Below are 27,992 nucleotides of genomic sequence, written 5' to 3' on the forward strand. Positions count from 1 at the left end.
GCATTTCATTTTACATTCAGAATGCACTAAAACTATCAGAAAACTCCACACATGTGTTGTCTCATCAGCTCATTTTTCCACAACACAAGGTTGTTAGTCAACAAACGCACACAAAAACACCAACAACAGGTAACATCAAACAAGGTCTTCTTCTATAAACTCTCTACTGTCTATCAATGAAATATATTTCACATGAATAAATCAGACATCATTCTGTATGCTTCAAAATAAATACATTTTTTATTTGAAGTTGTCCTCTTTTTATAAATGGTAATGAAGGTAAAGGAGTAACGTGTGTTCAGCTACAGTGGGAATCACAAAGCATTTCATTTTTAGATTTGAAATATATTTTATTAAAATATTACTTTTGAAAACTGCCATCTCAGTGTTATGAATTAAAGTTTACAATGCTATAAAGAGTATGTAAGCGTGTGTAAATCTGTCCTGTCAGTACACAGAGTTTTAGCAATGTTGTTGTGTCAAAATGAGAATTTTGAAAGGTGATGAAAGAGAAATAATCCTCACACAGCTGACTGCTGAAGTGTCAAAGGTTTTGCAAAAGTCATCAAAGTATTGAGAAATATATGTGACTGTAAAAACCTGTAAACCTGAAGTTTCAGTAAACAAACAGTCAAGCAAAATCCATTTGTTTTAAAGTAATTACACACAAGTTTATTTAAGTTTAGCTTAAATAAAAGCTTAAAAAGTAGACAGACAAGCAGTGAACACAGAAGTAACTGTTACAGACATTAAATTAGATGTTTGTGCTTCTTCTTCTTTGGTGGGTAAACTGTAAGGTGCATTCAGTCACTGGAGTGTTATGAGGATAATCTGAATGATGCTTTTAAAGTCTATTAAATAACCTGCTGTTTTTTTTAAGAACATCATTATTGCTATAATTAACCTACCAGTTTTTGTCCCTTTATTTAACATATTACCCATTGTGAATTCTGTAACGTCTATGGCTTGTACTTCTCTAATAGATATTCTTTCACACCTCGCATTAAAACATGATGTGTGAAAACATGTCTTCATTTCCTGACACACATCACAAAAACCTGTATTGTGTTTGCCCATGAGTTGCATTGTCCCATTCTTAATTTAGTAAATATAGTTTATGAAGCGTTTGGTTCCAAATGAGATAACTCCGTTTTTGAAATGTGTAAAAATCTCGTTTTTTGATCGTGCATTCCAATTATCAAACTGCAGTTGATTTGTTTTGATTTTAATGCTTCATAACTAAAAAATACAGCTAAGGAGCACAATAAAACATAATAAAAACATGATTACATTATAATAAACATGTTTTGACAAAAAATTTAAATGTAAGTTTTGTGCTTTTCCCTCTTACTTTTGTGATGTTTGTCGCTCTCTGGTGGACATTTCACACTTTGTTTTGCTACAAATATAACAATATTTCTTGCAACAAATAATGAACGAAATACGCTGCAAGTGCTTATATCGTTAATTAATTTTCTTTAGTAAGCATTTTAGGGCCACAATTTGGGACATTAAGACAAACAAAATAAATTTAAAGCCCTATAAAGTGGGTAACAGACTGAGCCTTCTCGTTGCTTCTTAATCTTTATCCCAGATAGCACAGGCACGTCTGTAAGATGTCTGGTAAAGATGACATCTTTTAGGAAACGTCTCAGAGATGTATTGCAGATGAGCAAACAATCTAAATAATACATCTTGCAGATGTAAACGCAGACATCAAATAGACGTCTTTAAGATATATGTACGCTATCAGGGATCTGAACTGTAAATTAAGTCTTGCTGCTATTGGCCAGCGCCGGTCACATGATGTCAACAGCTTTGTTGAGTAACGTAAGCGTCTTTACCTCTACTCCTATTGGCCAGCGCCGGTCACATGACGTCCGCAGTGTCATGGCGGCGTCCGCAGCGTTTCGGGCGAGCGTGACTTTCACTCAGCGGTTAGTGCGCGTGTCACCGGACTGTCGTCTGAATCTGGGCACGAGAGCTGAAGACGGACTCGTACAGACGAGCAGCAGTGCCTCTGGTACGGAAAACACGCGTGTCCGTGAGTGTGCGCGCGCGCGTGTGTGTGTGTGTGTGTGTGTGTGTGTGTGTGTGTGTGTGTGTGTGTGTGTGTGATGAACAGCAGGGGTTGTGTTCCAGAAAGCAGGTTAGTTTGGAAGTAAGCGGATAACCTATGCTTTCGGTAACTTTCGGGTTATGTAAGTAATTATAGCAGCCAACTCTCTGAGGATAACCAGAACAGGTTGTGTTCCAGGGTTAGTTCATTTTAGTTAACGACACGAAGCTTTGGGGGATGTCTGCGCATGCGTGCGTGCACTTATAATGTTCGTGAAGCGGGCGTGGAAGCACATATTTTGCATAATATTACAATGTTAAATAATTTATTTGATATATTTACAGTCGCAAATATTAATTGCTATCTATTTCTTTCTTAGAAAATTTACATTTTCTTTTTAAAAATAAAATACTTTTTTAAACTAAAATCGATGGTTATTGTGATTGGACTAAATACTGTACTTTTAATTATGTATATCTCCGAATATCAGTGGATGTATGAAAAACAATATCATTAATTAATGTTAACAATAAAGTACATTTCCATATCAATTCATAAATAAACTTATCACTGTCTTTCACTTACTACTAGATAATATTAGATGAATCTCAAGTTAGACTAAGTGTGTGTGCAAATATATTATTATTATTGAGCCAGAAAATTTAACATAGGTTACTGACTAGTGACAATGTTACAGTAAATGGGAAACACATGATGCCAGTACTGTGTTAATAATAATTGATTAGGGACAAGCACATGCACTTCTGATTCTTAGCTTCCGCCTCACATTTGATCTATAGTTGGTCTTTCTCTAAATCCTAATCTTCCAAATGATCATTCTTAGTGTAGTTTATTGAGAACATTACACAAACTTATTGAAAATCTGTAAGGAGGCTTTACAATACTTTTACTATAAATGCAAATGTTAAAAAATAAAGATGATACAGTGTCATACAATGGAAAGTCAAAAAATTAAACAGGGTCACCTAAAGGGTGTTCATATTTTTACAAACATACAGAAAAGGAGCAGAAGTAAAATAAGGATAATATAGTCATACCATATCATAGTGCATTTTATGTACACACAATACAATCACATTAAAAAAAACCTGTAAATAAGCCCTATGACAAATGTATGTGCCACAGAAAATATTTACGATGAGTATACTACATATAATAAAATGTGATTAAATCTCATTAATTAATCTGTTTTGTAATCAGGCACTTCAAAGCCGATTCTAAAACGATATTTTTGCCAGAAATCATTGGTTCTTAATTATTTTAAAAAAAATTATGTTTTTGCCGTTTCTATGATGACTCGTGAAATCTATTGACGATGCCTTTATGTCAGGGGTGCCCAAACTTTTTTCCTACCAAGGGCCAAAAATCAAACCTGACTGAGGGCCGTGGGCCGAAATTTAGTGTAGCTGTGATATATAAAATTAAAGCTGCCCTGATTCTTTTATTTTATAATTGTCTAATATTAAAAAAATAAGCAGACATTACTCTGTTTATGCGTAACTAATGCAGTTTTATTTTCAAAAGTAACTGTTGTAAAAATAAAGAAATCATTTTGCCAATCAATTGTAAATTTTCTTTTGCATAATGCATACTACTAGACACCTTCACGTATGCATGTACATAAAAAAAACATTTATTTACTTTAATTCCGTGCATTTGATTTCAATTTACATTTTTGTAATATACAATTAAAACAAAAAAATGTTCCATTTTAGAAAATGATTAATTCGAAATATGAACATCTGCGTCAATGGCGTTTTTCCTTATCTCACATGGCATGACGAGTCTAATGGAAGGTCATTATGCCCTAGTTTGGGCACCTCTGGTTTATTTTTTTAATGTGAGCGTGCGTTAACTCTGGGTTACTTTCAGCGGGTTGACTGAACTAACTCTTAAACTGTGTTTTGGAACGACATACCCAGAGTAAACAAGTTTTGGGTTAAAGGTAGGCGATCACATTTTGAAAAATGCGAACCGTAGCCGCCTAGCAATGAAATCCCGATCCCACCCTCAAGTCAAATCGCCATCCAAAGTCACGCCTTTTTCAAAACACATGAACACGCACAGATCAGACGGTCACATCTCATGTCTCATTCACCAGTGAGAAAACTTTGCAGTACAAAGTGAACAACACTTCCAAAATAACCAACATAAACAAGTAGTTTACATCAGAATTAGTTTAAGCACACGTTTGGTTGTGTAGACGTAGTAACTATATCGTTACACTAATTGTAAACGACCACAAATTTCATAAGCAACACAATGTTTCATCAAAGTAGAATATCTGAATCCATCTCAATACAAACATTTCGCGTACCTACCTTACCAAAATAAACAGTTCAACGACCCTTTCAGACTCTTTGCCTCCTGCAGCTGTTTCATCTCGTGGTAAAGCAGTAAAGTTACAGATGTTAATTTGGGTTTTGCTATTTGCTGATCCAGGCAGTTTTTGCTGTTGTTGTTATAAAAGATGTCTTTCGTTTTGTGCCTCCTGTGTAGGTTGTCAATTCAGCAGAAAAGTTTGCTGTTCTCACTGTTTACAGGCAGGAGGTGAGCGCACGTGAACGCGCCGATAACGTTTGGTGTCTGCGTGAACAGGCTGCGCGGTGGCATTTAAATTACGCTTACGTTTGAGAGACATAAAAGGCAACGTCCGTTCGGACCGAAGTCTATGATTGGTTGAACATTTTTGGTCCTACACCTTTCACAGATGACATAAATTTCTACAAATACATTTAAACAACTTAACACAGTAATTGCTATCAGGATGTGAGGAGACTTTTAACCAGCATAACTAAAAATGTTTTAGGATCAGGGTTGCGTTTCCCGATAACGTTGTCTCTTAGCGCACTACGAAGACTCTTAAGTTAAACCTTAACTACAGGTATAACTTTTCTAGTTAGGGTTAGGGTTAGTTGTTTCCCGAACTGTACCTTAGCGGGTTCTTAAGGTATACTTTCTTACGTATGACGTTACCAGGTGCTGTCCATGGTGATGGTGCTGAATAGGTTGATATCGATTGCTCGACAATCAATTGTTCAACTTATGTAATAGGTACTTTGCTGCGTTATGAGAGAGCGGTGTTATTTATTAAAGAAACATTTCAGAAATAGTTCAAGTTACATTTATTAGGAATATCTGGTAAAAATATTTCAAATTGCAAACAACTAAATATGAAGAGTTTCGTTGCAAAACGAGATAATGACCGTTTTTTTAATTGTTCAGAAATCTCGTTTTTTGGTTGTGCATTCCAATTAATTTCAATTCAACTGCAGTTGGTTTGTTTTGATTTAAACCTTCATAACTTAAAAAATACAGCTAAGTAGCACCATAAAACAAATTAATAACATGATAACATAATATTAAACATGTTTTGACAAAAATGTAAAAAAAAAATGATTTATCTCGTTTTGCAACAAAACTCTTCATATAAACCTTGTATATTTTATTTTATATCAAACACATGCAAAACCCGCAACTTCATGTCCAAACGTATCATGCATAAACTGCTCCAATGCATCCATTATTCCTTCACTTTAAAGGATAATTTATATTAGCGTTCCCAATAAATGCGTTGCACAGGGGAATAAGGTGGGTCGTGCAAGTCACCTGGCTTGGCATTACACTTAAAATATATAAAAACAAATTGTTGTTCATGAGTTCACGCGTTTATTGTGCTTGGACACTGGATGTTTACAATGCGGATAACGCTTAATGGACGCATTTCTGGAGCCGCGCCTGTCTGTTTACCTTAAATATAACATAACAATATATATTATATGATATGTAAATATATATTATGATTGTTTTAGATTTTAGCTTTAATTAGTTTTAATGTGGAAAATTTGTTAACCTTATACAAGCAATAATCAAGTGGAGCAGTTTCTTTTGAGTGTTTATAAAGAATATGGCATGCAGCTGCCTCAAAGTTAGAAAACATTAAAAACTTTGATGCAAAGTTGACTTAACATCAATAATAAAATTTAGGAAAATCAACAATTATGATTTGGTGATGAATGTGTTCCCGTGGCATGCGATTTTACTTGATTTGTTTTATTGCAGCTAAAATAGCCGGTAAACTAAAGATTTAATGGATTTAAAAATGCACAAATGAAATAGTAAGATTTGCTGTGTAGCTGCCTGCCATAGTTTCACCAACTCCTCCACACAAACTCTTCTTTTAATAGTTTCTTTAGCCTGTAATAATAGTTTGAAGCTGATGTTCCTTTGGAAAAAAATATGAAAAATCTAACAACCATCAGTGTAATAATGTCTAATTATGTGAATGTTTTATTCTTTAAATAAATAAAAAATGCCTAAATTAACACGGAGTGTACTTCAACTTTTTTTTTTTACAGATATTTAGTTATATAGACTGCAATCTACACAAGCTTTTATCACAGTCATGGCCCCTAGCGGAGTCAAGTGGGATAAGATATAGCCAAGAGTGCTCCAGACCAACCTTCCGAACGAATGACTTACAGAAGTGATACGTAACTAAGAACGTTTCGGGAAACACGTATTAACGAAAAGGTACAACTTAAGAACGACGTAGAGCTAAGAAGGTTTCGGGGAACGTAGCCCAGATCTGTTACCATACCTTTAATCAACCCAGAGTTCAGGGTTAATCTGATGATAAGTTAACTAAGTTAAGCATTTGTCCTCCTGACAGATGATGTTGTTGTGTTTTATCGCTGTTGTTTGTTTGTTTGTTTGTGTCAGGTGTCTGTCAGGAGAACAGCAGCTCACCCGAGGACGAGACTGACGAACATGGGTGAGATTTCAGTTCTAACTTTCGTACAATCAGTGGCCGGTTGCATAAACATAGCCGTGACAATAAGACTGCGTCTTAAGAATGATTCTGACTAACTAGCAATTAGTTGGGGCTAATCAGTCTTATTATTTGGATTTAAATTAGACCGATCTACCTTTCTATGTAACATACTTAAAACAGTTATAATCAGTCTTGAAGAAAAAAATTGACTGACTAACTTTTAAGACTAGTCTTAAAGTTTTATGCAACCAGCCACTGCACAGAGTCACATAAAAAAGTCAAGCTTGTGATTCTTACCTGATTGTTGAAATAAGGTGAAGTGTATTTAAGCGATGCTATTCTGATGTTTTTTTAGTATTAATGTTGTATATATCGACCGATCTGGACAGAGGATTCAAGTCAAGGGAAAGGTTGGAGATAACGTTCTTCACTTGGCTCATAAACATGGCATTGATCTTGAGGGTGAGCTTTAACCATCACACTGTGTGCATTTGATGTATTTTATCTTTCATGCTGTTTTAAAGTCACCGCTTACGTTTTTCAGGAGCGTGCGAAGCCTCTTTAGCGTGCTCGACGTGTCACGTGTACGTCAAGAGCGAATACTATGATAAACTTCCAGAACCTGAGGAAAGGTAAAGTTTCAGTCCGGTGTTGTTTTACATCGAGTCATGATTTGACTTTAAAGTCCATCTTCGTGTGATCTGTACTGTAGAGAGGATGATATGCTGGACATGGCTCCGATGCTGCAGGAGAATTCTCGTCTGGGTTGTCAGATCGTTCTCACCCCTGAACTGGACGGCATTGAGCTGACTCTGCCCAAGGTCACGCGCAACTTTTACGTGGACGGTCACATTCCCAAACCTCACTGAGCGCTGTGCTGACCAGTGTTACCGGGTGCCAAGCGTTATGGGATACCTGCGCTAAACAATTACAGCAGAATTCCTTACAAAGATAATAAAGGTCGATCGGTCTGTAGGACAGAAACTGAAGCTCAGTGCAAGTTGACAGTCAAGCATCAGTTTCTATCGGTGAAGGAATTCTGGGAAGTGTGATCTGAGATTTTCCTTCATCTGTTTCTAGTGTCCTTGAGCTTTAGTTGAATTAAATTGATGAACATTTCAACGGAAGAGCTGCTATGTTCTGTTAAATATTTTCTGTGTGTCTCTTTTACAGATTGCAACATATTTTTATCCTGTTTACCGACCACAGAGATTTCATTTTATTTTGTAAAAATAAAATTGTTTGTATATGTTTACATAAAGAAAACAATGCCTGTTTTTAAACCCTTTATTTTCAATATTAACAAACAACATCACTGTAAGTTATAGCTGCACAATATATCGCTTCAGCATCAATATTACAGTGCATTGATCTGCATTAATCACATCACAGAACATACAGAGCATTATTTTTCAAAGCAACACTATTTTGGAGCTCTTTGCCAGTGGTACACTTGGGTTGGTTTCCCAGACAGGGATTAGACTAGTCCTAGACTAAAATAAATGTACGAGCTGTCCAAACTGAAAACATCTTGCACTGACATATCTTAAAATACATCATTGCCCTTTGGTTTGCCTTAAAATGCACACAAGTAATGTTTTTAGTAAGGCATGTTTGTTAAAACAAGTTATATTTCCTAATTTAACTAAGCCCTAGGCCTGTTTTACGCTAATCCCTGTCTGGGAAACCGCTCCATATAAAAAAGGTTTCAGATGGCAGAGGGAAATCACAGACTTCTGTACCAAAAATGCAAGGCAGAAGTCAATTCCTCTTAAACTAAGCTTTTATAAGTCATCTGGTGAAGTCATCCAGTATTTCTTACATCACAATATACAGTTTCCCCACAATATCTCACAGGCCTACTGTAATGTTGATGCACTTATTGATGCGATATTCATTTAATGAAGTGTATGGTTTTGTTGTATTTAAAACAAGTATTTTAAAATAAATAAAAATATACAGATTAGGAAAACTTTATTGAATATAAACAACAAATTTACATTTTAAGTATTTGTCTAGAACTGTAACAAGAATGTCCTTCAAAACATTTTTTGTGTTTTGTTTTTGAGAAATTATGAGGTTGTATTATAGGCTGATAATGTAGGTTGTATAAGATAAACCAAAGCACATTCCACAATATCAAAGTGATTTTTGCTCATGAATATGCATGTTTGTGTAATTCTGTCTCTTTGATTTATGGGGATAAATGACAGCTGTGATTCTTAGGATTCTTCAACCCTAAACACTCTTGATATCTTCTCTCGTCTCTGCTCAGCTGAACTGCAACTTCTGTATACAGATGAAATAGATTTTTTAAAGATAATTTTGTTATTGATATTACATCATACACTCTCATCTTTTACATTTTATAACATTTATGTTTTATAACATTTATTGTGAAATTATCCAATTATTAGCATAACAGCAAATATAAGAGTTTATTTACATTAAGTTAATTTAAAAGTGTTGGCTACCTGTTATCCATTTTCTAGTCAACTTGTGTAAAAAAAATCGTGTTAAAGACTATAAATTAATATTAATATGAAAGCCGCGAGATGTGAGCTGTGAAGGCTTTAGTGAGCGACGCAGATTCACGACACCTGTGTGCGTGACGTCACGTGACCTGACCTGTAGCGGTCCTCAGCGTGAAATGAGAAGATTGTTTGTGAAAGTTTTCCACCAACTCTTTCTATTGTGGTGAGTTTGTTTTTATATCTACATGTATTGTGTCGTTGTAGTGAGTGTGTGTTTGACGATGCGCGTGCAGGGCGCGGCAAATTCAGCTGATACATTGTAGCGTCGCCTGAGAGAAAATCTGTTACATTAATGACATTCTCTCTCTCTCTCTCTCTCTCTCTCTCTCTCTCTGTGGAAAATAATATGAATTAATATACTTTTTAAATTACTTTTATTTTGCTATGTGTTTTAATAATTGTTGAATGTCAAGGTTAATAAACAATAGCGGCAAGAATGTCACTTTATTGTTGTGATTATTTGACAACATTAGATCAACATCAAGCGTTCTTAAATATTAAACAATAATCAACCAAAGTGATGTTTAATACTGTTTACATGATACAATACTCTTTAATGTAGAGCATCTCAAACTTCAGAGGGTTACAGCTCTTTTTGTATTTTTGGTCTTAAGAGTAAAAAGAGTATCTGGATAAATATTATGTGAAATGCTAACCTCTAATTTTTACAAATGTACTGTAAATCCTTAACACTGTACATTTGAAGTGGATCAAAACATTTCATAAAAGTTGCCTTAAAACCAATACCCGTTCTTGTCTTAGGACAACTTTCTGCTGTTATGGATATGTTTTGGCCTGAGCCATTGCTCCCCTGCAGTACAGCTAATGCCCACAGATTTTTTTTATTGAACCCCAGTTCACAAAGCTTCAGTGAAGCTAAAGGTTTTCTTCTGCTTCTTTCAGAGTAAGATATGAGCTCTAATCTGCATGCTGCACAGGACCTTACAGAAGACACGCAGCAGCATCAGGAGGTCACGCAGTCCTCAATCCTCTACCTGCTTCAGGAGGCCACTAAACTCGCTGCGCCTGCAGGTGACCATGGGTTGCCTTCCTCAGCGCCACATGGAGACGCGTCCCGCAGCGTCCATAAAGAGCCCAGCTGCAGTTCTTCGTCAGAGTTCACCGGATCTTTCTCTATAATGCGTGAGTCCGTTAGCAGCAATGCATGGGAGGTGATGCGTCTGATAAACCAACAGTGCGAGTGGTTGCTGCGCGCTGGCTGTGGAGATGAAGAGGAGACCAAAACAGACTCCTTGGGCACTACGGAGACCGTTCCCTTTGCCGTTTCTCACTCTTGCTGTTACGCTTCGGCCTCTGGCCCGCCTGACGCTGCTGTGCTCTATGGTACCCGGCCTACAAATGACCTCTCGGATGGGAGCGAGGAAGAGGAAATGAAAGAACCTGATGGTCTCGCTGAGCTCATCATGAGCAACGCAGCAGAAAACATCTGTATGAGCAAGGGGAATGAAAACCGTTTGAGAGAAAACCCATCTGTGATGCCTATCGTGTCCAGAGACGAGATGCACAGCAGTGATCTTGTCGCCCCTTCTGTGGGCACAGACTCGGCCATCTGCCCCGTCGATTTCACATCCTGTCTAGTGTCTGAACGAGATGATGAGAATGCGTGGCTTGCGGTGAATGCTTACAAAAGCCGACGGGGTTTATCGCAGTCCGCCGATGTCAATAATAATCTTGAGGAGAGTTTGGACGAGGAACCGGGAGAGCAGCGAGACGTCAAGGAGGCACCGTCCCAGTGGCCCTGCAGGCGGACGCAGAGAAAGCAGCCTCATCCCGCCCGGAGCCCCGACCCGCATGATCCTGATGTGCTGGGCGTCACGTTCAGCATGCACCCAGAACTGGACGCTAGCACGGATGAGTGCAGACTGGTTATAACCTCAAACTGCAGGTGAACCACACATTCCCACTTTCCATATTCATTTCACTGTCTTAGCTGCTAGTTTGTTGCAAGTATTGTTTACTTGTCTCCTGTTTTTCTCAGTGAGGAGATCAGACGCATCAGAAGAACGAGGAGCGGTCGGTGCAGATCTTTCCAAACTTCTCAGAGGACCAGCAGCTCCGAGGAGGAAAGCGACTCGTGTGGATTGTCCAGTCAGTACCAGATGCAACCAGCAGAGGACGCTCTCCTCTCACACTGATATAGATGTATCGAGCATCACTTGTAGTTCTTTTAGTGTACTTAAACAGAAGTCATATAGATGAATGTAAAGATCCACTTACAAGCATTTATTCATCATAAAGACATTGAGTGTAGTGTGTAGTAGAACGTGAGGGATTATGAACGTGTTTGTTTATCAGGAAGTAAAATGTGTGCGTCCTGCCTCACGAGGAAGACTCCTCTGTGGAGAGATGCTGAAGATGGGACTCCTCTGTGTAACGCCTGTGGGATCAGGTGAGTCGACTCTGTTTAAACTCGCTCAGCTTATTTGCTTTCATAGGAAATATTACAAATATTATGAGGCCTGGTGCCAGTAGAAGTTATCAGTCCTGTTTCCCGTCAGAGTGAACTTGTTTAGGTGATAGTTCAGGTGTGTTTGAGTAAAGTTCAGGATGATCTCCAGCAGAAGCTCGGTGCTCTCTTGGTTTTTTGCAGGTACAAGAAATATCGCGTGCGATGTCATCACTGCTGGAACATTCCTAAGAAAGACGCGAAGAGCAACTCAAAGTGTTTGAAATGCGGCGATGTTCTCAGACTAAACTCACAGCAGAAATCCAGCAGCTGGTAGGACGCCGGCTCTGATAATCTCTCAGGTCAGTGACTGGGTTTTAGTCACGTTAAGTCTTTATGGGGTCGTGTCTCAGGTAAATCTGTTACGTGACATTATTATACAGCTTCATCTAAACTGACGTGTGGTTTGATGTGATATCTCGTAGTCCTGTGATGATACACTCAGGTTTATTCGTTTTGTGTTGTGAACAAACCGATTGAATGGATGTAACGGTTGAAAGTATTTAACTCTGTCCTCTGTACATGACCAGTGCTTGTTAACTTATTTATGTAACTTTGTGAATTGATATGTTTTTGTTTGTTAACTGTCTCACGTCTGAGTGTTCTGTGCTTTAATGCATTATTATATTGTTGCTTTAAAATGCTGATATCAAATGCTTTGGATTGTAGTTTGTTTCACTGTCCTAAAAGTCATTTTCATGCACATTATTAAATCAATTCCTTTGGCCTTATGTAGAGGTCATTATGTGCTGTTATCACACAGAAAAACACCAAGTGTTGCTGAATAAAACAAACGGTACCAGACCAAAGATGGTTGTTTCATAAGTATTTGTATAGCAAACACCTTTTACAGTTTTTCACAATTTGCTAAAACATTTACAGAGCATATGAAATGTCTACACACCCTTAAAATGCAGGTTTGTCTGATTTAAAAATAAAATTAAGATGAATAATGTCAGAACTTGAATAATGTCAGAAATTGCAACCTATTAAAGTGAATAACAATAAGAATCATTTAGGGAAAAAACAATAAAAACTTACAATAACCTGACTGCGTAGTGTGCACATCCTTTTATAAAAGGGATTGTGGCTGTAATCAGAATCAACCAAACACATTCAGACTTAAGTTAAATATGAATTAGTGTCATACATTAAAATGACAGATTAACCTTTAATAAAGTGTCACTGGTCATAAAGGATTTTTTCTGACATCAGTTTGGTAACATCCAAATGAAAAAGCCATGGGCCACAGAGAGCTTACTCAGCAGGTACAGGAGCTCATTGTTGAAAAATCAATCAGGAGGGATTTCTGTCTCCCAAAACCACGTGTAATAATGTATTATAGTCTTTGGCCGTAATACCAAAAGATATGTTTGGTGCTGGTGCAAAAAAAAAAACCCACAGCATATCACCAAAAGAAGAGCATACCCACAGTAAAACATGGAGGTGACAGCATCAGGATCTGCTTCATCTTTAGCTGGACATCAAGCTTTCATCAGGGTGGATTGAATAATGAATAACTCCAAATACTGTAGTCAAAAAAATGAAATCTCCATAATTTACTCACCCCATGTCATTCAAAATGTTTATGTTTTCTTTGTTCAGTCAAGAAGAAATTATTTTTTTTTTTTAGGAAAACATTCCAGGATTTTTCACCATAAAGTGGGCTTTAGTGGACCTCAACAGTTTAATGCAGCTTCAAAGGATCTAAACGATCCCAAACGAGACATAAGAGTCTTATCTAGCAAAACCATTGTTTTTTTGGGCTTGCACCAGCTGTGTGTATTACCTCATCATATTTAAAGGTCATTCATGATGTATGTGAAACTACCGCTCCAGTGTTTACAAGTGTGGACAAAGAGGAGCGTTCAGATGTTGTTGCTAATTACATTTCACATATGTAACGCGTAACCTTTCCACGTGATTATGCAAATGCGTGAGGTCGCGCTGGTATCACATGGCTAGTTCAAGATGAGAAGTTCTTGTCGAAAATGATGATGGTTTATTTAGATAAGACCCTAATGTCTCGGTTGGGATCGTTTAGATCCTTTGAAGCTGCATTGAAACTACAAACTGTTGAGGTCCACTAAAGTCCACTATATGGAGAAATATCCTGAAATGTTTTCCTCAAAAAACCTTATTTCTTCTCGACTGATAGAAGGACACAAACATCTTGATGACATGGTAAGGAAATTCAGGATTTTATTTTTATGAAAGTGGAATAATCCTTAAAGATGAAGAGGAGTTTCATTGACACAAAGCACACATCCAATCAACAAAGAAATGGCTAAAAAAAGATCAAGGTTTTGGATTGGCAGAACAAGAGTCCAGATCTAAATCCCATCAAAAATCTGTTGGATGATATGAAGGGTGCACAGGAGACACCCAACCATTTTGACAGAGTTTGAATGCTTTTGCAAGGAAATGTGTGAAACTAATTGACTCTTACATTAAGATTGAATCCTGTGATCAAATCTAAAGGTGCTTTTAGTAAGTATTAGTTTAGGTATGTGCACACTTATGCAACCTGGTTACTGTACAATTTTTACTTGGCCTTTTTCACCCCAAAGTGATTCTTAGTGTTGCTTTAAAGGGAATAACAATATGTAGTTTCCATGTAAAAATGACTTACAGCTCCCCCATGTGGTTGAAAAGAGCAACAGTTCCTGCTATCAGACACTCTTATGCAGACAGGGGGAGGGGCGGGGCTGTGTGCTCTACCCTCCATCGACACTTTCAGAGTGTGCTTGTAGCAGCTAGGAGGCTGCTCAGGTTGCAGCAACAATACAATTTGTCCAGTTAAAAGTTGTTCTATCACTGAAATAATTTTAGAGATATTATTTAAAGGTAAAAAAACTACATAGTGTTGCTTTAATATATAGTTTGGAATTTTACAATAAAGGTGGAACAGAGTCTGACAAGATTCCTATTGGTTTAATTTGATACATCACAAAAACCTGCAATTTTACCAGGAGTGTGTAGACCTTTTATAAGCAATATACTTACTGGAAGATACATTTTACTGTATTTACTACAAAACACATTTCTTGAAACTACTGCCCACTAAACACAAAAGTCTAATCATTCACAGAAACTCTGATTCTGTTGGTAAAAAATAAACAATCTCCTCAAAACCTTTCATCTGTGCCAATAATCAAACAATACTTTCAGATCCAGACTAAACCAGACCAGAACTACATGGTTCATCAAAAAATGCACAACATCCACAACATCTGCATACTGAAAAATACATGTTTGTGTATAATAACACACTTACTATAAAAGTTACTTCAGTGAATATACTTTAAGTATTAAAGTACTTACTGCAAGTAATATTAAGCTTTGAATGTCTGTAGCAGCACTTGTATCCTTTAATGAAAAGCATCCTGCACATCTTCATCATACTCTTCCTCCCTGATTCATTGTTGGCATAAACACACAACAACACCGCTGTAAACTCTATGTTGGTTTAGTTGTGGCTTGATTTGATTTGACAAATGGGTTTAGGCCACTGGCAATTTAGTTCAGGAATAGGGCTTTAGTGTTTTAGCAATTCAGAAAAACTGTAACAGCAAATGTCCAGTCTTAAAAGAGGATTCAGATCTGTCATTGAGATTGATCTACTCACATGATTGTTTGTAGACAGTCCACGCTTGAGTTTGTTCTGCTGATCTTGGGCCTGTTTGGTTTTGCTTTATGTGGTAAAGAGAAAACTTTATGCATCTGATGTAAAACAGATGATTGATGAATATTGTCCATGTGTTCAGGTTTGTCTTCACTGTTGAGAAACACCTCACTATAAAAATCATCATCTTCCAGTTTAATGATATCCATGTTTGTCTGTGATTGTTATGGGATAGAAAAGATTATTTGTCTGATATCAAATCAATAGAAATGAAATAACTTCAGTAGAATAGTGAAACAATGAGTGAGTTATGATTGTGTTGTCTAATAAACCCATATGGCAAAAAATATACATTTTATGTAAATGCTATATGCTACAAAATACATTTTGTAGAATGTAATGCGCAATTGAATATATTTTTGAATTTGGAAATATATTTAGTTTTAACCTTCATATTTTAAGATTTATATCAAGGTCAAGCAAATGCATTTCTAATTTTACATCCCATATGGATTTTTTCTTAATAATAATTGACGATGGGCCATTGAATTATAAGAAAATAATGCACCCCCAAGGTGGTAATCCGTTACACAGCAGGTGTGCATTATTTTCAAATAATTCAAAGGACCGGAGGCAATTATTCCTCTTATACCACAGTTACCACAAACATTGCTCTATTTTTAAGACATTTGACAAGTTAAGTGTGCGGTTATCTAAAAATAATGCATACTCATGGAACATTTCTCAGCCAATCAGAATACAGCATTCAGCAGACCCAAGGTATAAATTTGAAATATATGCTAAATGCAAGTTAATTTTATAAACTGTATTTTAGAAGTTGAAAATATATTTAATTTTAACCTTTTAAAAACTGTTATGTTTACAGGTTCGTAACATAAACAGTACGTTTTTCTTCCAATGCGACGTGAATATTTTATTGAAATGCAATATATGGAGGGCTAAAAAAATGGCAAAAATATATCAGTGTAAAAATGTAAACATATTCCAAAGTATATTTCAACAAATATATGATTTGGCCATTTTTTGCTAAATATATTTTTTGCCGTATGGGAAAAATGAAAACCTTTAGCGGTGATGGCATTCCACGTGAGTCCTCGTGCACTATGTTTACATCTGAAGATATAAGAGGCAGGCAGATTATATCGAGAATTTGGGCCCTGGTCCCTTCCCATCAGCCTCACCCTTTCAATCGGAAACCCGGTGGCCCCTTTACAGCGTATTAAGAAATGACTTATGAATAATCGTTCGTGTGCTCACACCTGTGACCGTGGCAGATATATCCTGTTTGGAAAATGGCCGACGGTCCCCCTATAAACCCTCCCCACCCCGTGTGCTGAAACAGGAAGTGTGGACGGGAAACAGCTGTCCCTGTCGTCTTCCCTCTGCTGCTCCAGGTGCATCCTGGGTACTGAGAGCTTGACAACACACACACACACACACACACACACACACACACACACACACACACATGCACAGAATCAGTTTATTTCTATTGACTGACAGTGTTGAGTGTATTTTTATTGTATTTTCTCATTAAATGAATGACAGCGGCGCTCTTGATCAGTTTATTTGTGCCAAAAGTTTATAAACGTGTGACTCTCTGTGTTTTCTGCAAGAGCAGCCGCGCATGAAGAATAAATTTAGTCATACAAGCAGGTGTGAGCGAGCGAGTGAGATGATATCTGTGAGTTACAGAGAAACACAAATAATGTCCGCTAATACACTACAGTTTAAATTCTTTAAGATATTTGAAACAGGATTGAAAGGTTTTGCAGGTCTGTGTTAATTGAATGTAGTTTGAGTACTGACTGTTTGCATCAGACATCATTCATATCTGAGGCAGGTGTTCAGGTCAGATGAAGCCGTATCATGCAGTGTCTTGTATGTGTCATACATGCTGTTACTGGATGTTGACTTGTGTTTCTCATTGTAATGCTTGAATTGTTAAATTTCAGTGTAAACTGAACACAATGAGTGTCACTGTATGTTCTTACATACTGAAGTTGTGTCTTGAGCTCTCATTTATCCAGATTTATTTTAAACTGGTGCAGTGTTTGATTGACAGGTCCTCTGATTGTTGTCTGGGATGCAGAGAGATGTGGTTGTGGCTGCGTCCTAATACTCACACTTGCGGTCTTTGCACTTGACCACTTGACTACTTACATGATGTATTTCCTGTATTTTGCTCGAGTGTTCTAGTGGGCGTGAAGATCCCAAGCGTGCATGTAGGATTATTCACCTGATGGGACACTTAGCAAGTGTAAAAATGTCAATCCAAGGAGTGGCAGCAATTTGCACCAAAATCATTTTTTTTTTAAATATATATTCTAGGGTTTTCTTTAAATAAAATAAACACTCTGAAGTGAAGATTTGCTGAACTTAGATTAGAATACTTTCATCCACTATACTGTATGACACTTGCATTACATACAATCAGCCCCTACGCTATAGTAGGATTTTGTTTCTCTGTCTCATCCTTGAACCCAAGGACACTAAGACTAAGGGCCGATACACACCGGCTGCGTGGCGTATCTGTTGCATGTCAGTTGCTTGGCAACTGCGTCGCGTTTTCTGTGTCTGTACATACCAGAAGCATGCCTGATGCATCGCTGACGCGCTGATGTTGCTATAGGTGACATATATTTTGCCTGGAAACGCTTCCAAGACGCTTGCGTGTGGCGTGAAAAATAGGTGTCGATCCTATTCCTAGCATGCACGCGTTTTGCTGAGACGTGCGTGTCATGCAGGCGGTGTGAACTGTCAAACCTGCTAACATGGGAGCCTAAATAAAAACGGACACGCCACGCAGCTGAGATGCACACGCCACGCAGCCGGTGTGAATCGGCCCTAACAGACCCAGCTCCTGCTGCCGTCATCTCACCTCTGATCTACTGGACAACTGACCGCTTCCCTTTATTATTACATTTTTTTAAATCTTTTTTTAATGGTTCATCCAGCAACAACTTTTAATTTAAATTATAAAAACTTTAATTCACAAACATTTTAATAATATAGTACTCAATCTAAAAGTATATCATCAGCTATGTCTGTCTCTCTCTCTCAAGAGTTTTTTTCTCCCAAGGACTTTTCCCTACGGGGTTTTTCTCCTAGGGGTTTTATTTTCAACTGACATTATCTTCACTTAGAACTACATTACGTTACACATGCGTTACATTATTACTACGCCGATCGTACGGTTTAATCTTAACCGCTGTATTTTGCTATGTTGTCCTGTGATTTATCTGTTGTCTACTGCTTTTATTAAATAAACAATTGTGAAAAGTGCTATATAAATAAAATTGAATTGAATTATCCCTAAATAAGCGAAACATTTAATGTTATTTATAGTTATGTGATAAAAGCAGGTGCACATTTTTTTTTACAAAATACGTAACAATGTTTGCACCAATACAATGTTCAACAATTTCTGTTTTACTACCCAAATATGTAAAATACATTTATTAACTTACAATTAAATGTTTCTGTGACATCTCGGGCAAAAGTCTCACGATTTACATTCAGGGATATTTAGGGAGTTAAGGGCACTACACTGCCAGTTTTAAGACATGAGACAGTCTTGCACACTTACTTCTCGTGGCGTGCACACGCTCTCCAGTGACCAAGACCTCAAGTGTGGGTATTTAGACTCCACCTGTGTGTTTGTTTGGTATCAGTTTACACCTGTATCAGTCATGGCTCAGATCTGTTGTATTGTTAGTCAGGTGAATATTGTGTATCTGATTATCTGGAAGTGTTATTTAATCTCCGTCTTGTTTAAGTTGCTATGAGTAACAGTGAAAGTGATGTCTTAACAAACACCATTGATGAAGAGAAACCAGAGACACACACACACACACACACACACACACACACACACACACACACACACACACACACACACACACACACACACACTTGATGTTAATTGTCTCCTGCGTCCTTTCCTTTGAAGTTCGATCATTGACACTGCTGAAAAGTTCATGTTCGTATCATGTAAACACTTTCTGCTTTGTTGTTGAATGTGTTTGTAGAGACAATGAGCGGGCGTCTCAAACAATCGTTCTGATTTCTTCCTCTTGTGAAACATTGACTGCTAGATTTACTGTCAGTTTGTGTCAGAACAGAAATGTGTCGATTCTGCCATTTTAAAGGATTGGGGAAAAAAATCACAATTACTTCTAATAGAAGTGTTTTGAATGATGTTTTTACAATGACAGCTAGAGAAAACAAACTTTTATTATTATTATTATTATTATTATTATTATTATTATTATTATTATTATTATTATTATTATTATTATTATTGAGACATTCAAGAACTACTGTTTAAATAGAGAACACATTTACTGTTTAACACAATGTTCAGTTGTGTATCTGACTGAAGGTTGTGTAATATTTATGGAAACAGTTTTAACCACAAAGTGAATGAGAGAGAAGATCTGTGTCTTTATTTAACACTGAGACTCTGATCACTACTAACATGATGACAAACTGCAGCCACTCAACTGTATCACAGCTGCTACACACACACACACACACAGACACACACACACACACACACACACACACAGACACGTGCACACACACGCACGCGCACACACACAGCTTTGGTAATCAAATATAATTTTGTAATGACTAAGAGCTGCAACTAATGATTATTTTCATAATTGACTAATCGGACAAAAACATAAATATATATTTAAATGTTTAGTTCTTACAGCTAAATCATCAAATCCCTTCAGTCGTGACTTATTCACCATACAGCGGCACCTACATTACATTATTATCTTTAAAAAAAAACTCCTACCACAGTACAAATGTTTAAGCAAAAATGTGTGTATGTGTGTGTGTGTGTGTATGTGTATATATGTGTGTGTGTGTGTGTGTGTGTGTGTGTGTGTGTGTGTGTGTGTGTGTGTGTGTGTGTGTGTGTGTGTGTGTGTGTGCACGTGTGTGTGTGTGTGTGTGTGCGCATGTGCGTGTTGTGTGTGTGCGTGTGTGTCATGCGTGTCTGTGTGTATGTGAGAGTGCTTTTACAGTGTTATTCAATTGTGATGTAAGTTGTGCTTCCTTTTGGTTGTGATCCAAGATCCTTCACTGAGTCCTGCAACTGACCAGAGAGAGAGAGAGAGAGAGAGAGAGAGAGAGAGAGAGAGAGAGAGAGAGAGAGAGAGAGAGAGAGAGAGAGAGAGAGAGAGAGAGAGGTTCTTATCTGAAGTCTGCAGCCATTAGTTGGGTCTTATCAGGCATCAACATATTGTACAAGTACATCCTCCTGTCCAGCAGAGAGCGGAAAACTCCTGTCTCTCTTTCTGTCTGTCTCTCTCTCTCTCTCTCTCTCTTTCTCTCTCTCTCTTTCTGTATGTGTCTCTTGCTCTCTTACATCCCATAGTAGATCAACCCAACTGGTGGCCAACTAGAGCACTATGTCCACCAGGGGCAGACGGACAGACAGATGGACAGACAGACAGACAGACAGACAGACAGGTGCGTGGACACATGTTCATCAGTGTTATTTAAAGAGATCTAGCAGTGGTGTGTCAGTGGTTCAGAGTTCATCGGTGCGTCTCTGATCTTCTCTGATCGCTTCAGAACATCGCTCATAGGGAAGGAAGTGAAGTGAAGAGAAGGAGGTTGTGCTCAATCGACAGACAACACAAATGAAGTCGCATGTGTACACCAGAGAAAGTGACCACAAACCCGGTGAGTGACCAGATCACACACACACACACACACACACACACACGGATCAGATCGGTTATTGATCACGACTGATAATGCCTGATCTGATCTGTTCATTAATCATCAGCACAAAACATGTTACAATCCTACAGATGAATTATTTTACAGCATTGATAGAAAGTGTAAATGTGGGATTGTGCTGAACGTAAACAGAGAACCTGAAAGTTGTTTTAGACTGCGAGTTTGTCCTCTGATGTTAAAACCTTAAAGATTGGCATGACACATCACTCAGATGTTTGGATGAAACGTGACACGAGTCAAATATTTGATATTTCCTGTCTGTAATGAAGGAGCATGAATTGACCTTCCGAACACAAACAATAAAATCATGAAGTGTTTGTTTGTGTGACAGAAGAGCCGACTTCAGCTGCTCTGAATTCATTTAAGAGTCGCTCGCTATCATGAAAGTTCATTACATTGAAGAAAAAGAGGATCTGGAGTTGAGGAACAGCAGTCGATGTCTGAAGCAGTGAAAGGAAATCGATTGCAGAAGCGTGTTTTAAACAACTCAGGAATCATTTATGTGTGTGATGAGTTTTCTTCAGCTATGTTTCTATGAGCATCAATGACTGTATTGATATCTAGACGGGAAGAATTGAGAAATGATAAAAACATGATCTTAAATAAACAAAAACACACACTGACTACAATGTAATGAAAACATAATTGAGTTGAATCTGTTTGAATTCTTTCACGACTGTTGTTGTTATTGTTGGTGTGTGTGTGTGTGTGTGTGTGTGTGTGAGAGAGAGAGAGAGAGAGATTCTCCAGGCGATCAATTGTGATAGATGATTTCTGTGAATATACTTTTAATCTCATTTAAAATTAATAATTCAGTTTGGTTGTGTACACATGACACAGATTTAATGCCAACTTTTATTATGGATTGTGTGAAGTGGAGTGACACCTGTTTATAGCAACAGTGTGAAGATTTACAGCATTACAACAAGACTTCAAAAACCAATGTTCTCTCATTTCAGGTCCAGACAGAAGTGACTGAATGTTTGATCAGAGACTTGCAGATGTTTGAGACATTAATACAGAAACACAATGAGAAGACTCTGAGATCATCTGTCACCACAGGACGTTTTTTCAGTCTTGGGTCATGATGGAGAAATCTTCATCTCCATCCTCACCCCCTCACTCCCCGCGTGTCATCCAGCTCATTGGTCCAACTCACGTGAGCCCTCCGGATGCTAATGATGCGGCGAATCGTACTGAACCGACCTCACCCAGAGGAGAGACCGAACCGACCCGGACCAAGGCCGGGACACCTCGGCGGCAGAGCCCTCCCGTGTCGTCAGCAGACCCTGCCCAAATCTCTTCCTCACCTTCGACACCTCTCCCCCCCAATATTCCCGTCATCAGTCTAGGTCACAGCAAACCCCCCATGCTGGCCACCCCGCTGACGGCCCTGCACCCAGCACCCCCCCTCCCGCACCGCCCCGCTGAACTGCATCTGACGCATCTTTCCTCGCTGTCCGGACCCGCGGCCGCCCTGTTACCCCCTCCATTTCTACAGACGCACCCTTTCATCAACAGGTGAGTGACATCAAGAATCAAGATTTACTCGTCCTCATGTCATTTTAAATACAACTCTACTGTCCTTCAGAAGTGATTCTGGATGCTCATTTCCATGTAACTCAATTACTGGTGCCGTTTTAACAAAAAAGTACCTAAAATAATGAATTGACAAACAGTCTTCATTTCTAATTCATGGACAATCATTATAAAATCTCTATATGTATGATCTTTGTTTAAGCATCTGCTGCCAGCAAAAAAGTTATGATTTTGTTTTTGATAAGCCGAAGTTAAACCAAAGATATTGGATATAATTATAATCTATTACTAAAAATGCAACACTCAATATGGCCGCTCTGGTGCCAGAAGTCCCGCCTTCCAGTCAAAAATCAATCATCAATCAATAAAGACTGATGAATCTCTGGGGTTGAGGCTTTATTCAGAGTCAACCTGTGTGCATGCGCTAAAAACACTTTATCAAGCTCATTTTAGCTTCTATTCAAGAACCAAAATGGTGTCGTCGATTTCAGGTTGTTGGTCAAAAATATGTTGTGTAAATGTGATTTTTCAAGTAAATAGGACTTTAGTCTTGTATGACTTAAATAACCTGGAGGCGTTGCAAACATGGCCGCCTAGTGATGCGACTTCCCTAGAGAGACTTCATGAGTTTACATGTACATGAAATGAAAATAAAGTAATTTGTGTATTCATTTTGGTGTATTATGCGTTCTGTTTTGGTAAGAATTTGCCCCCCAGAGTCCTTAACTGGGAAAGAAACCAGGCAAGAGTGAGATGATGGGGTGGTGGAGGGATGCTGTGAAACTTGTTGCGGGTTAGAGACGGCTTTATATACTGGCTTCCTCTTGCACTGATTGGTTGGTTATCTGAAAGTGTGCTTCCTGAATTTTCTTAAATAAAACTTCAATTTGTGTAAAACTGGCGTGAGATCTTTCATCTCCTTCATCTTAGAGCATCGCAGGCCGCAGAAGTGTTTAATGAAAGCAGATCTGATATTGTCACGTCTGTCGATCGTGTCAGAAGCTCCTGAAGTGTTTTTATAGATTTGTGTCTTCAGTCATCTCCATTCGTTTCTTAATCTTTTCTGCTCATTTCTCCTCCTCAGTTCTTTTCTTGCTCCGTCTAGAGGCTTTGGGATCTTCAGTAGCGCTCGTATGAAGAGACGGCCGTCGACACACTTTGAATTGGATCTAAATGAAGGTGAATTTATTTTGTGAATTGTTAAAAAGGATTCAAAGTACACAGCAAAATCTGGAACCTCAGAATAACTCTATAAGAGTTAATTTCAACACTTTAAAAGTGTCTCATGGGGTCCACTCCCAATATAGTTATTTTAACACTTTTGAAAGTGTTGGCATGTTGACGCTTTTAAAGTGTTAGCAATTGACACTATACAGAGTTAAAAATCTAACTATAAATTTACACTAATTAGTGTTAATTATTTTTTTTTTGTTAAAAATTAACTCCCTCTGTGTAATTTGTTAACTCCAATGTAGTGTTATATTTTTTAATATGGTGTTATTATGGTAAATGTAAAGACATAAACATATTAAGGTACTTTTGGGATAAAAAACTTTATTTTAAACAGTTTTTTAAATGTAACAATACAGCAGTATAATCTATCATTCTCATTTTAAAACTAATGATCAACATTTATTTATGACAGAAAAATTGTCCTCAATGTATCATGCATTTAAGTGTTCATTAAATTAACATATTAACATCCGAACTAAAAAGCACATTCCCAATGTATAACAACAGTAAACACAGTTTATGGGATGCTTCAGTTCATACAAACAAGTTTGACTTCATTTCAATCCAAAATCCATGTTGGTCTTCACATATTAACAGCAGAATATGATGAACCAGTAGCTGTAAGGAGGTGATATGATTCTCGGTCAGACCTTCGGACTAGATATTGAACTTTTCTGTTAATGAAACAAAAATAAAAGGGAAACATTCAGTATTAAAAAACAATACAAAATGCAAAAAAAACAATTTATGTTTTGCACAAAATACTCACTTTGTTATAAAATTGCTCTTCGTCTGAAGAAATTTTCATGTAGGCCTATTTCTGTGCTCCTCTAAAGTCCCCAAAGCAAATCTCCTGCACACATTAATGGATTTAAAAATATATATATTAAACTTAAACAGCATATAAAGCAAAAAAACAACAACAACAAAAAAAACTCCCAAAAACATTATACGAGTATGAATAGCTCCATCTGAGGCTAAGACCTAAACTCAACTGCTGCATTCATATAATGACAATAACACGACACTTAATGTTAAACTTGACACCAACAGCATATAAAACATAACACCTCACAACTCACAAATATTATTGATCAAAATTTTATTTATTGAACATTTACTTACCATTTACAGTGAAAGAGATGAGCTTCTGCTTGAACTGCATCATCCAAAAACACGGTTCAGTGTGTGCTGTAAAAAGGGGGAGGTCTTCTCTATTTAACACTCTAGGAGTAAACAAACTCCACTAACAAAACACTGTAGGAGTTGATTATTTAAAAAAAGTGGTAACACTCTGTTTTGACACCAACTCTTTATTTTTATAGAGTTAAATAAAATAGTTTTAACTCAATCCAGTGTTAAATTAACTCCGAACTCTTTATATTTCCATTAACACCGTAATTTTAACTCTGCTAAATTTGCTGTGTAGGATGCGTTTTAGCCCTGCTGAAAAAAATAACAATAGAAACATCACAGAAATTCTACTGGTCTCCATTAAAATACCATTAGGAATCATCAACTTTTACCATTTAAACCATGTGTTTTGGGCATTATTCCAGTAGGATTTAATGCCCCCACCAATTGAACCCAACACATGGTAGAGACCCACAGAGACCATTATAGTTTCCAATACAACCAATAAAAATCTAGGGTTTCCACGGGTCCTTGAAAGTTTGTGAATCTGGGGGGGGGGGGGGGGGTTGGGGTGGGCGTTTAAGGCCTTGGGAAGTTTTTGAAAATAAACATACATAGATACAGGTCATTGAAAGTGCTTGACTCTATTTTATGAAAAAAATATTACATTATATATGATTCCCTGTGTAGTGTAGGATAATATCATAAAATCTAGACTTTTTAAGCACACGTGCTAAACTGTTGGCTTTAAATGCTTATATCTTCTGTATGTGAATGTTGATTTATACCAAAATGCTTTTTTGCATAATTGTGTTTGACACATGAAAACATCTCGCGTTACGTACGTAACTGTTGCTCCCTGAGAAGGGAACGAGACGCTGCGTCTCTCTTGCCATACTTCCTGCGTCCCTGTAACGCCGTCTTAGGAAGTATATCACTATCTGAAATATTGCCAGACTCCGCGTCACCCTGTCTTTGTCGTTAAGCCTCACCATTGGTTGAATTTGATATATACATTCAGACACACTTACCCCTGGAGGCGTCCCCAAAGTGTCACCACAGTGATGCAGCGCGAGTTCCCTCAAAAGGGATCTGTAACAATGTATCTTAAAAGGTAACATGATGTAACCTTGCTCTCACTTCAAATGTGTCCCCACATTTAGTCCTTGAATTTGAGGGTATTGGACCTGGAAAGTCCTTGAAAGGTCCTTGAATTTGAAGTTAACTAAAGCCCGGAATACACTGCACGATTTTTGTCCTCTTATAAGATCATTACCTTATCACACTGTGCGACATGTATCGTTTAAACTCGGGTACGAGAGGCATGTAGACTGTACGATGATGACACGGAAGCTTCGGCGGCTGCGTCACACGTTGCGCAATGTCACCAGCATGCGCTCGTGGTAAACAAATACCGACGCGCAGGTCGTAGCATCAAACACACTGTGCGGTGATCATGCTGAATTTCTGACACTGCCAGAAAACTATCGTAGGCTATCTTTGGACGCAAGACCGGGAAAACGGCCGTCTTTGAACCTCTCTCATTGTACGACATAGGACCACCGATGGAGAGCCACGATCACAGAAATCGCGACGATAGTTTCACGATGGCAATCTTTCGTCTGGGACAGCCAATTATCGTGCAGTGTATCCCGGTCTTAAGGTGTGGGAACCCTGAAAATCCCATTAAAGCCATTAAATGCAATAGAATTTCTGTGATGGTTTCTATTGTTTTTTTAGCAGGGAGGTCAAGACGATGATGATGATGTTGTGGTGTTTAAGGTGCCATTTGATTGTCTTAGGTTTAAGTGTATTGGCAGTTTTAAAATGTCTCTGAGTGTCACTCATACGATCAGAATCAAAATCTGTTTAGTTTGTCGGTTTGTTAATTTATTCCTTTATTCTTCATTTGAATAATCTTACATTAATTTATGCATCAAGTGACTTCACATTCTTCTGCTGTGGTACAGTAAAGCAGGATCTCATGTTGTCTTCTGTTGTTCTTCTTCAGGTCCTCCACAAAAGTTGGCTCGTCGTGTTTTCACTAATAGTCGGGAACGCTGGCGGCAGCAAAACGTAAACGGGGCTTTTTCTGAACTTCGCAAACTCATCCCAACTCACCCGCCTGACAAAAAACTCAGCAAAAACGAGATCTTGCGACTGGCCATGAAGTACATTAACTTCCTCGTCAGGCTGCTGAACGACCAGGCGAGCGCTCGGCCGCGTGAAAGAACGACGGATGGCACAGAAGACGCCGCTGGTGAGGTGCGAACCTGCAGTCCCACCCTTCCCCACAGAGACTCCGTGACGGCGTCGCCGGGATCCAGTTGTTATGGCGACACAGATGGCGAGGAGGGAAAATGTGGTAGCACTGGGATTGTGGAGAAAGTTCAGGAACAGATTCTGGTGGTCACAGCAAGTGACTGCCAGCGATGACCAACAACAACTAAACATAAAGCGACCCAGTCAGACAAAAGCACTTCACTCTTACAAACTCTTCAAGACATCGTGCTGTGAATTGACATTTTCTCTCTGATGACGTCAGGCGTGTTGTTAAAGCACAGATCTATAGTTCATGTGTTGATATGATTCTTCATGTCTGTTAGTTCTGCATTTGATTTCCTCTCACAGGCAGAAGTGCTGACATATTAGAAAAAAGACTCAGATGGAGAATAAATAAACAACTTGACATCATTTTGATATATAAATAACATGGGCTTATTCACAGCATTGTATCTTATTAAATACCTTCAGTTGGCTTTAAAAGACTTTTTGTTTTGATTAGTTTTCATCTGTTGTAGATTTGTTGTGGTTTGCAGAAT

The 27,992-nt window shown here is 37.9% G+C and overlaps 3 protein-coding genes and 1 pseudogene across 10 annotated transcripts; all 4 read left to right on the forward strand.

The window, feature by feature from the left end:
- The window catches only part of LOC141365605 (uncharacterized), a 251,496-nt pseudogene that overhangs the window by 116,258 nt on the left and 107,246 nt on the right, over positions 1-27,992 (forward strand).
- On the forward strand, positions 1,838-8,137 carry fdx2 (ferredoxin 2). 3 transcript variants are annotated; one of them, XM_055213268.2, is made up of 5 exons: positions 1,838-2,044; positions 6,803-6,854; positions 7,210-7,316; positions 7,399-7,486; positions 7,567-8,137. In XM_055213268.2, exons 1-5 carry the CDS (start codon positions 1,891-1,893, stop codon positions 7,721-7,723), a joined length of 558 nt encoding a protein of 185 aa, XP_055069243.1. In that variant the 5' UTR covers positions 1,838-1,890; the 3' UTR covers positions 7,724-8,137. The 3 variants fall into 3 exon arrangements, with proteins under 3 accessions (XP_055069243.1, XP_055069245.1, XP_055069242.1); XM_055213270.2 differs by having other exon boundaries at positions 1,841-2,023; XM_055213267.2 differs by having other exon boundaries at positions 1,873-2,050.
- Positions 9,405-12,664, forward strand: zglp1 (zinc finger GATA like protein 1). Of its 2 annotated transcripts, none has more exons than XM_055213263.2 (5): positions 9,405-9,551; positions 10,292-11,294; positions 11,388-11,497; positions 11,705-11,798; positions 11,974-12,664. In XM_055213263.2, the coding sequence occupies exons 2-5, from the start codon at positions 10,300-10,302 to the stop codon at positions 12,077-12,079; spliced, it is 1,305 nt and encodes a 434-aa protein (XP_055069238.2). In that variant the 5' UTR covers positions 9,405-9,551; positions 10,292-10,299; the 3' UTR covers positions 12,080-12,664. The 2 variants fall into 2 exon arrangements, with proteins under 2 accessions (XP_055069238.2, XP_055069237.2); XM_055213262.2 differs by having other exon boundaries at positions 9,406-9,551; positions 12,000-12,664.
- lyl1 (LYL1 basic helix-loop-helix family member) lies at positions 20,676-27,936 on the forward strand. 5 transcript variants are annotated; one of them, XM_073870620.1, is made up of 6 exons: positions 20,676-20,988; positions 21,094-21,204; positions 21,596-21,766; positions 22,224-22,785; positions 23,888-23,982; positions 27,182-27,936. In XM_073870620.1, exons 4-6 carry the CDS (start codon positions 22,349-22,351, stop codon positions 27,604-27,606), a joined length of 957 nt encoding a protein of 318 aa, XP_073726721.1. In that variant the 5' UTR covers positions 20,676-20,988; positions 21,094-21,204; positions 21,596-21,766; positions 22,224-22,348; the 3' UTR covers positions 27,607-27,936. The 5 variants fall into 5 exon arrangements, with proteins under 5 accessions (XP_073726721.1, XP_055070185.2, XP_055070186.2 ...); XM_055214210.2 differs by having other exon boundaries at positions 20,676-21,204; XM_055214211.2 differs by having other exon boundaries at positions 20,676-21,204; positions 21,599-21,766.

Source organism: Misgurnus anguillicaudatus, chromosome 8 (genome assembly GCF_027580225.2).
Source record: "Misgurnus anguillicaudatus chromosome 8, ASM2758022v2, whole genome shotgun sequence".
NCBI lineage: Eukaryota > Metazoa > Chordata > Actinopteri > Cypriniformes > Cobitidae > Misgurnus > Misgurnus anguillicaudatus.

Bases quoted from the DNA above. Each gene is read 5' to 3' on its own strand.
- fdx2 (XM_055213267.2), top strand. From the start codon at position 1,891: ATGGCGGCGTCCGCAGCGTTTCGGGCGAGCGTGACTTTCACTCAGCGG. The intron at 7,317-7,398 runs GTGAGCTTTAAC...TACGTTTTTCAG, and splicing joins ACATGGCATTGATCTTGAGG to GAGCGTGCGAAGCCTCTTTA. The intron at 7,487-7,566 runs GTAAAGTTTCAG...TCTGTACTGTAG, and splicing joins CTTCCAGAACCTGAGGAAAG to AGAGGATGATATGCTGGACA.
- zglp1 (XM_055213262.2), top strand. From the start codon at position 10,300: ATGAGCTCTAATCTGCATGCTGCACAGGACCTTACAGAAGACACGCAG. The intron at 11,295-11,387 runs GTGAACCACACA...TGTTTTTCTCAG, and splicing joins GTTATAACCTCAAACTGCAG to TGAGGAGATCAGACGCATCA. The intron at 11,498-11,704 runs GTCAGTACCAGA...TTTGTTTATCAG, and splicing joins CGACTCGTGTGGATTGTCCA to GAAGTAAAATGTGTGCGTCC.
- lyl1 (XM_055214210.2), top strand. From the start codon at position 22,349: ATGATGGAGAAATCTTCATCTCCATCCTCACCCCCTCACTCCCCGCGT. The intron at 22,786-23,887 runs GTGAGTGACATC...TCTCCTCCTCAG, and splicing joins ACGCACCCTTTCATCAACAG to TTCTTTTCTTGCTCCGTCTA. The intron at 23,983-27,181 runs GTGAATTTATTT...GTTCTTCTTCAG, and splicing joins TGAATTGGATCTAAATGAAG to GTCCTCCACAAAAGTTGGCT.